The 7,926-nt window shown below is 58.7% G+C and overlaps 2 protein-coding genes across 2 annotated transcripts in view; one reads left to right on the forward strand and one right to left on the reverse strand.

The window, feature by feature from the left end:
• Positions 1-741: 741 nt before the first annotated feature.
• Positions 742-4,136, reverse strand: VOLCADRAFT_90835 (uncharacterized protein; the record flags this gene model as incomplete). Its single annotated transcript, XM_002950403.1, has 7 exons — positions 742-807; positions 1,174-1,305; positions 1,965-2,116; positions 2,501-2,738; positions 3,088-3,140; positions 3,498-3,524; positions 3,959-4,136. 7 exons carry the CDS (start codon positions 4,134-4,136, stop codon positions 742-744), a joined length of 846 nt encoding a protein of 281 aa, XP_002950449.1.
• Positions 4,137-4,744: 608 nt separating this feature from the next.
• Positions 4,745-7,926, forward strand: part of myoE (class XI myosin MyoE) — a gene marked incomplete at both ends in the record, with an annotated part of 6,646 nt that continues 3,464 nt past the window's right edge. Inside the window, 4 exons of the mRNA XM_002950277.1 lie at positions 4,745-4,836; positions 5,551-5,826; positions 6,379-6,805; positions 7,192-7,612. Of these exons, the coding sequence (XP_002950323.1) occupies positions 4,745-4,836; positions 5,551-5,826; positions 6,379-6,805; positions 7,192-7,612 (1,216 nt within the window). The remainder of the gene's footprint in view (positions 4,837-5,550; positions 5,827-6,378; positions 6,806-7,191; positions 7,613-7,926) is intronic.

Consider the following 7,926-nt stretch of genomic DNA (forward strand, 5'->3'; position numbering starts at 1 on the left):
CGTTGGGTTTGGCAACTCACCACCAGCATCCAACCAAATCTTGCGGATCAACGGCCCCTCAACTTAGTTCCTGGTCAGCTCGCAAGTTGTTTTCATCACGTCCTACACCGTCCACAAGATGGGGGGCCACCTCCCATTTCACCACCTCTCGAACACCCGAGAGGTCGGCAGGCGGATTTGAACCCGGACCTCCGGGAGCAGAAGTCAGGCCTTAACCTCTGCCAACCGCCTGCCTTTTGTAGTTATATGCACCTTGACAGCAGTGGCCGGTCTTCACCGCCACTTCATACCCAATTCGACACAGCTTTCGACTGGTGGTGTAACTGGTGCAACGCCGGGTGTAACACCTCGATGCGTCCCAACCGCCACTGTCGCCACACCTCGACTCTCCGCTTCCCAGCAAACGGCCACAATTGCCAATAAAAAACGAAATCCCTACGAAAACTTGCGGCATGCGCCGCAGTTATGAGCTCAAATGTTCAAATGTTTTTTTACGTGCTTCAACCCTGCGTTACACCTTGGCGGCGATAATGCCACCACCACTGCAATAACTGCTTTTGCGCAGCCACCACCGAGACCACCACCATCACCATCACCATCACCATCACCATCACCATCACCATCACCAACAACAATGCCATTGCTTAAATATCGGTAGAGCGCCGCCGCTCCAAGGGGCGATCTCGCCAAAAAAATTCATCACTAACGTATCGAGCGTGCAGTATGTATCAAATCCAGCGGCTATTGGTAGCCGTTGCCAAACCACTCCTCAATCACGCCGGGCTCCAGGTCGAATCGAATGCTGATCTGCAAGGCCAGAGTGTGAAGTGAAGCACAGGGAACGAGTAAAGTGCTAAAGCCAGTGGCTGGCAGCCCGGCTGGCCGTACATAAGGCGGGTGGCACCACACGACAGGTCGCTGAGGGCAGGGTGGTGCGGGGTAGAGGTAGAGGTAGAGGTAGAGGGCACCGGCTCATGGTGCTACCCCGCCCACCCTGTAACTTCCTTTTCCAACCCAAAGGGATCGGGTTCACGGCCCCTTCCAAGTTGTCCTCCATAGGAACCCCCAGGAACCTCGAACCCATCCTTGACGTTCTCGCTGCTCTACGAGACCCCCCCGGCCCCCGGTGCGCCCCGCGCCGCCCTCCCAGATGCCGCCCCCGCTGCCACCTACCGCCGTCCCCACCACCGGCCGGGGAGGCAGGCCCTTCTGGCTGCGAGCCGGCTCCTTCAGGAATGCCCGGACCTTGTCGGTCTGCCCCAGTGCCCCCACCAGGTATGCCACACCGTCCAGCTTCTCCATATACTGATGGGAAAGGGCCGGGGGGGGGTTGCGGGGAGGTTGGAGGAATTACGTGCAAGAAGCCAGAGGTCATTGGCCGCCGTTCAGAGCACCACTCGATGGTTCGGGTTGCAGGGTAAGTAGCCGCTTAACCGGCTCGGGCCCGGGCGATGTCGCACGTTGCACTACGGAATCTGACAACCCGGAATGACATTAGAGAGAGGCGTGTGTAGGTGTGTTGTTGTGTAGTTGTGTGTCTCACGAGCAGCCCAACATCCAATCGCATTCTCATTCAACACGTCCTTAACCTAAACCTAAACCTAAACGTGGTGTCACAAATTACCGAGCATGGACATCCTGCGCAAGACCATTGGCCACAGGGCGCCACGTCACGTTAACGGTCAACGAACCCCGTGCATGACGACGCGACATTTACATTCACCCAGACATGCACAAGCATAAGTCGCACAGTAGTTTCCAGTACTTAAGTTACAAGTTACATGTGCCGCACGAGTGCGGGGGGGGGGTCTGCCAAAGCCTGAGGGGGCCCCGTGGACGGTAAATCGTTTTAGTGCGGTTACGTGGTGCACCATCATGGTCCTCCCTCGTTCGCTTGAGCACGCAGCGCCTTAGCGCAACTAAATTGCCTGCTCCTGTGGGAATTCGTGCAAGCACGCACGCACCTGCTGCTCGGTGAGCTTAAAGGAGCGCTGCTCCAGGTGGTTCCACATGATATTGAGGCACACGAATGTCTTGCCAGGAATGTCACGCCGTACGAATGACACGTCGTACGTTTTGCCGTACTTGGTGAAAATCAACTGTCGGAGTTCTTGAGCTGCGGCGACAAGAGCCAGAGGCCAACGTCACCATCAGTACGGCGGCCAGCGGCACGGTTCGTCAGGAAAGCGTCTAAAGCGCTTCCAAGTCCCCCATCCACCTACAAGGATCCCCTCGCTTTCGCTTATGACCTCGCACGAATCTCGCATATGGCCCCGGTGTGCTCATTCCAACTTCCGTGCATTCCCTTTTTGCTGGAAGGTGAACCGAGGTTTTATTTTCACTCCTCCCGGGGAGGGAGGGGGACCCTCAGCCGCCGGACGCCTATTGTATGACCTCCTGCAGAATCCTCCTCGATAGTCCACGCATACTGGCCTGTGTTCTACCTTCCACCTCCCCCCCTCCAAGGCCGTACACGTTTACACCAACCCCCCAAGCCCACCAGAAAGCAGTGTCCGCATCTCCTCCTCCGTCACCTCGCTGTCGTACGATGCCGTACTGGCGGCGATCTGACCGATCCGGCGATTGAGCGCCGCCGCCAGGTCCCCGTCGTCCACCTCACTGAATGATCTAGACAGCGGTGAGGTGCCGTCAAAGCCGCTGTTGTCGGCGGCGTTGTCCGAGCTGTCCAGGTTCTCCAGGGAGGGACGTGCGCCGGCGGGCACGCTGTTCACGCGAGCCTAGGTGAGCACAAGGTGAGCAGCAGGAGGGCTGGGTTATCCCGTAATGCGCAGCACGACAGCACGGCAGGCGACGTGGCAGAAGGGCGCGTTGCAGTAGGCGTAAGAGGCAGCAGGTACGCAGCTGGCATGCTGCTACGGCACGTTACAGGGCATACCGTAAGGATTAGCGCGGCCTCAAAGACCAGCTTTAAGACACATCTCACTAGAAGGCGGATAAAGTTGTGATTTGGGTTTTGTACGGGGCGGGGTGTTCGCATTCATAAGCCTTTGCAGCTGCTGCAGCTCTAGTAGGAGGCGGCTGGTGTTGGCGAGCCTGTCCCCGCAGACGATCGCAGGTCATACACACCTGCAGGTCGTCGAGGGCGCGATCCACATTCCCGCTGCTGCTGCTCTCCTCCACTGCGCGGAGGGGAGGAGGGAGGAGGGAGGAGGGGCGCCCGCAAGCGGTGATGCAAGAAACCACGGCACCCAAGGACCACCATATGCACATACACATACCCCGAACGCGTATACATACAGATTGGATTAGGGTGCCCCTCTCGCAGGGGAGAGCAGGGAACTGCCTCCAAGGGAAAGGGGGCCGCTGGTGAAGCTATACCACCCTGTAACAACATCATACAGAGGACGTGGACAAGGGCTTGCGACGCAATGACATGCGATGTGGGTCCGTTACACGTGACGGCCTCGTCCGCCACGGTTGCAACGTCACAATTGAGGAGAGCGATGTTGGGGGATTTTGGAGGTCGCATCCCTCACCATGGGACTGACACCCGGATGCACAAGCTGAAGTAGTGGGGGCGGGTGGCAGGGCACTGAAGCTGAGCAAGCGCGTCTAAAAGCTGTTGAAGTGAGAAATAGACGCTGGAGATCCGGGGTGGAGGCGAAGGGTCTTCCCTGGTCCGCACTCTACCCATGATGGTAGCAAGGTGAAAGAAAGCTGGTAACGTCAGAACATTCCCCATGCAAACGAATTTGGTGGAGATTTCATACGTCTTCTGGAGAGTATGAAAGCTATGCGATAGAGGCGAGCCGCTCTTTGTAATGCAAGTGGGTTAACCACGGCCACGCGGGACGTATGGCGCAGGTGGAGAGCCACGTCACACAAGGCGAGCAGTTCCACAATGCCTAGCTCAACAGTGGGTGACATTTGAAGTGCGAGGCTCGTGCTACCTAGATGGGCCCAAGAGCTCTCGTCGCCTTTCGACTGGTGACCTCACCTTTCTCATCGCTCGATGTAAACTCAAACGACTGCTTTCGCCAGATTCGAGTGCTCTTAGGAGCCCAACTTCCATCGAAAAATCCACTGAAGAAGTCACCAAGGCTTGCTCGGACGACCGCCGGTGATGCAGCCCTGTGCAAGGCGAATCTTCCTCCCGCGCGGCGAAGAGAACCCATGGCATGGGTGTCGCATCTTTGAGGAGGACGCTTCGCGTACATTAATGTTGAATAGGACTCCCTAAACAACTAATCGCCAAGTTGACCCTGGCAACAACCAATGGCCAAGCTAAGCCTGGCTGCAGATACCTATGTCAAAAGAATGAAACCAACGTAAATTCTGTCGGGATGAGTGTCGGGATGGCATTCTTGTTCATGACAGGCTAGCATGTTGCACGGCAGGGTTTCGTGCACTAACTTCCGCTAAAGGTTACTTTTTTGCCCTACCAGCCGCCTAGAGCCTGTCGTCAAGTTGCCTTTATCTTAACTTGTACTAGGAATTGACTCCATTACGAAGTTTACGATGCTCTTGACGTGCTAGAGACAGGTCTCAACGTTGACATGCGCCATGGCTGCTCCTTCAAACTTTACGCTAGATGACAGTGAAGAGGCTGACTTCGTTCCAACCCCGATGCTGAGCGTAGCGCCAGTTGCACCCATGCCTCAGCTGCTGCACCCGGTCCCGGATCCCTCAAGACCAGCACCTCCGACATTTACTTATCCACCGTTAGCAGTATCTCCAAGTTTTACGGGCATCCAGCTGCGTGATCCGCCCAAGTCGCATATTGATGCCGGCCTGGGTGTCAGCACCTTGGCGCAAGCCTCCCATGCACTGCAAGAGAATCAACAGCGCATTGAAGAAGCCGAAGCTCATCTACAGGTAGGTCAGGTGCATGTTCCGGTGAGGGCCGCAGCTTTGTTTTCGCTCTGTACCTTTGGACGAGACTTTTAACGGAATGCCTGTTGTTTGCAGGCTTTAATGCGTCAGCATGCCAGATTGGTAGCTGCAGGACGGCTGTTGGAGCAGCAGAAAGTCTTGGATGTCCTGACTACGGGTCCAGAGCTGGGCTACGATGCCGGACGGCCGGTGGCATCCCTGCTCGTATACAGGCATGTCCCCTCCCTCCCGCGCGATAAGGGCAGTCGTGGAGGGATTTCCCTTGCGATTGCAAAAAAGTGCGCCATAGGTCATAGACTCAAGCGGCCCACGCGGTGTGGCACAGTCGTAAAGATGAGCGATGAGATGAGGGTAAAATGGTAACGGATGACAGCAGCACGCGCGACGTTGACCTGCCGTCCCCTACTGAGTTGCACGCCCCACGCACGCCACATGCGCCAGGGAAGCAAAACTCGCACCCATCCATTCACCGTCCCCTCCATATGCCATAACATCCGCCCTTTCAAAGGGTCTTCGGACTTAGGTTGTTCTAGCACACCAAAAAGAGCATCATAGCTCAACACAACCGCAACCAACAGAACCCAGATCAAACGATAAGAACAGCACACACGCCAATCCGAATTAATTGCACCGGAGCGCCGCACCAGCCTAAAGCAATCCAACGATCTGACGCCGGTTGCCTGACGTACCCCACAGGTGCTGTTTGCGGTGGGGTTGCTTTACCGGGGACTCCCAAGCGAGCGCCATCCTGGACAACCTGAGTGCCCTGCTACTGGCCGCCACGGACGAGGACGCCATTCTTGCGCGCACCACGGCCTTGGCCAGGGCGCGAGTAGCGGGGACGGGAACCAGCAGCGGTGGAGGCGGGGAGGAGGGACGCTCCGGAACCATTTTGCCGTCGGTTTCGGAGGAGGAGGGAGCGCAGGTGGAACAGGTGGCGGTTGCAGCGGCCACGCGGGAGGTGGCATACTGGTGGGTTGTGGGCTGGGCGCTGCCGGGGCATGGCGGGGAGAGTTAGCGAAGTGGGGGGAGTTTAGCGAAGCTGGTTGCTTGAAGGAGAGGGGAGAGGGGATGTTCGCTCACGGTGGTGTGGAAGCGGTCAAACGGGACCTTGGCAGAAGCGAGGAGCCCGAGTGGGGATGCGATGATGATGATGGTTCCTGGCAGGCCGCTGGTGACGTCGGGAGTGGGTGGCGCTTGGAGAAGGGGCTGTGGAGGGAGTACAGCGCGTTTGATGGAGAGGGAAATTGCTCGGGCTTAATCAAATTTACCCTCGTCGTAGCTGACATGTAGTTTCCTTGCTTTTTGCTCATGATTCCCCACGATTTCCAGATCACGGTCCTGAGCGTTATGAGCCTCATCGCGCAGCCATTGAGAAATGGTCTGTGGCCTCGTTCACTGTCTGTCAAGCTGTCCGACATGTTTCCAGGTCGCCGCCACCTGCCACTGCTACTCCGCCTTGCCTGCCTAGTACCCGAAAATTTCCCGGCTTGCCAACACCCCCCTCTCTCACCTCGTCCCCAGGCTGGCGGTCACCTCCGTTCTATTGGCGCTGATAGATCCGCACCTGCCCGTCACCTGCCTGTCGAGGACAGCACCAGGGGCCGCGGCGGCCGACGGCGGCGCAGGGATTCACTTGCCCGCCCCGCTGGCGGTGGTGGCGGGCGACGCGCGGGCGTCCATGGCCCGGGCCGCCAGCGCCGCTGCCGCCAAAGTTCAGGAGCTTCAGAAGCGAATGGGCAACACCATCAGCGGCATGCAACTTTTGGGAAAGAATCTCCTCATGCGGAGGCGGGGTAAGGGAGGCGAGGGCGGCGCTGCGGCGCAACAGCCCTCGGGCGCTGTGAAGCCGGAGGGCGGTGACGTGGGTCATCTTGAGCAGGTTTTGGAGCAAGGAGCAGGGACGCAGGAACCGGAGGCCGCCGCGGCCGCAGGGGAGGTGCATGTCGAGGTAAGGGGTTGCTGCTGCACGGGCAGCACGCAAAGCCCGCCGTTTTGCTGAAAAGGGAAATGGGGTTTTGCTCTACAGTTTGGTCGAGTTGCGGGGAATTTTCGCTGAGCTCTCCTTGGGTGCGGATGTCCGTATCCGTATTTGTTTTGGGAGGGAGCTTGGAGCCGTACTTGAGGGTATGTGAGTCTTCATGGAAGGCGCTACAAAACGCACACCAAATCACCACCTGCTACAAGGCAGAAATTAAGGTCTTTCCTAGAAGCTTTTGGGGTTTAAAAACCTACGATGCTGAGTTTAAAGCGAAACCTGAAGTCAGCCTCCATCCGGTGCCCTGGGGTGTCTTCCCGGGGATGGATTCGCGCTGCGCGGCCTTATGCTCCGCACAGACCTCCCCCTCGACCATCACCATCAACGTCTCAGAAGGACCGGGGTCGCTGCCGCCTATGCCGGCCGGAAGTACCAGCACCATCAGAAGCTCCAGTCCGAGCGCCGGGGCCATGGAGCCCGCTGCGGGGCTGTCGGTCCGCTCGTCGTCTCCGGCGCCACCGCCCGTCACCGCCAGCGCTGCGTTGCATCCCGTCCAGGTGACCTTCCGCCAGCAGCTGGATTTCCTGGTGCAGAAAGCGTACGTGCAAATGCGCGATTCGCTCAAGCGCCACGTCAGTGCCGTACTGCCGGGTTGCGTGCAACAGCCCGTGTTGCCAAGCTCTCCATGGAACAGTCCAGCGAGGCGGGAGGGTCACCTGTCGGGCAGTGGTGCGACCGAGCAGCAGGAGGGCGCCGCCGGCGGCACTCGACCATCGTCAGGTGGGTGTGGTGAGCTTGGAGTGAAGGGGGGAGAGAAGGGACTATGGGGGGACGGGCGAATGGGGTCGGTAGGTGGGTGGGTGGGTGGTCGGTGCTCTCCAGACGGTAGGCGGCGTATGAGGCGAGCCGGGAGCCCGTCTGAAGGTTGGGGGCACTTGGGGGGTGTTGGGGGGCGTAGGGGCAGGTTTATGCGACGGGACGGCGGGGGCCCGGTTGGGATGATTGGCGAGAATTGCTCAACGGCGGGGCGCATGGCGCAGGACGGCGGCGGTGGCGGAGGGGGAGGGGGAGGGGCAGGGGCAGAGCAGTCGGGT

Source organism: Volvox carteri (genome assembly GCF_000143455.1).
Source record: "Volvox carteri f. nagariensis unplaced genomic scaffold VOLCAscaffold_18, whole genome shotgun sequence".
Taxonomy (NCBI): Eukaryota; Viridiplantae; Chlorophyta; class Chlorophyceae; order Chlamydomonadales; family Volvocaceae; genus Volvox; species Volvox carteri.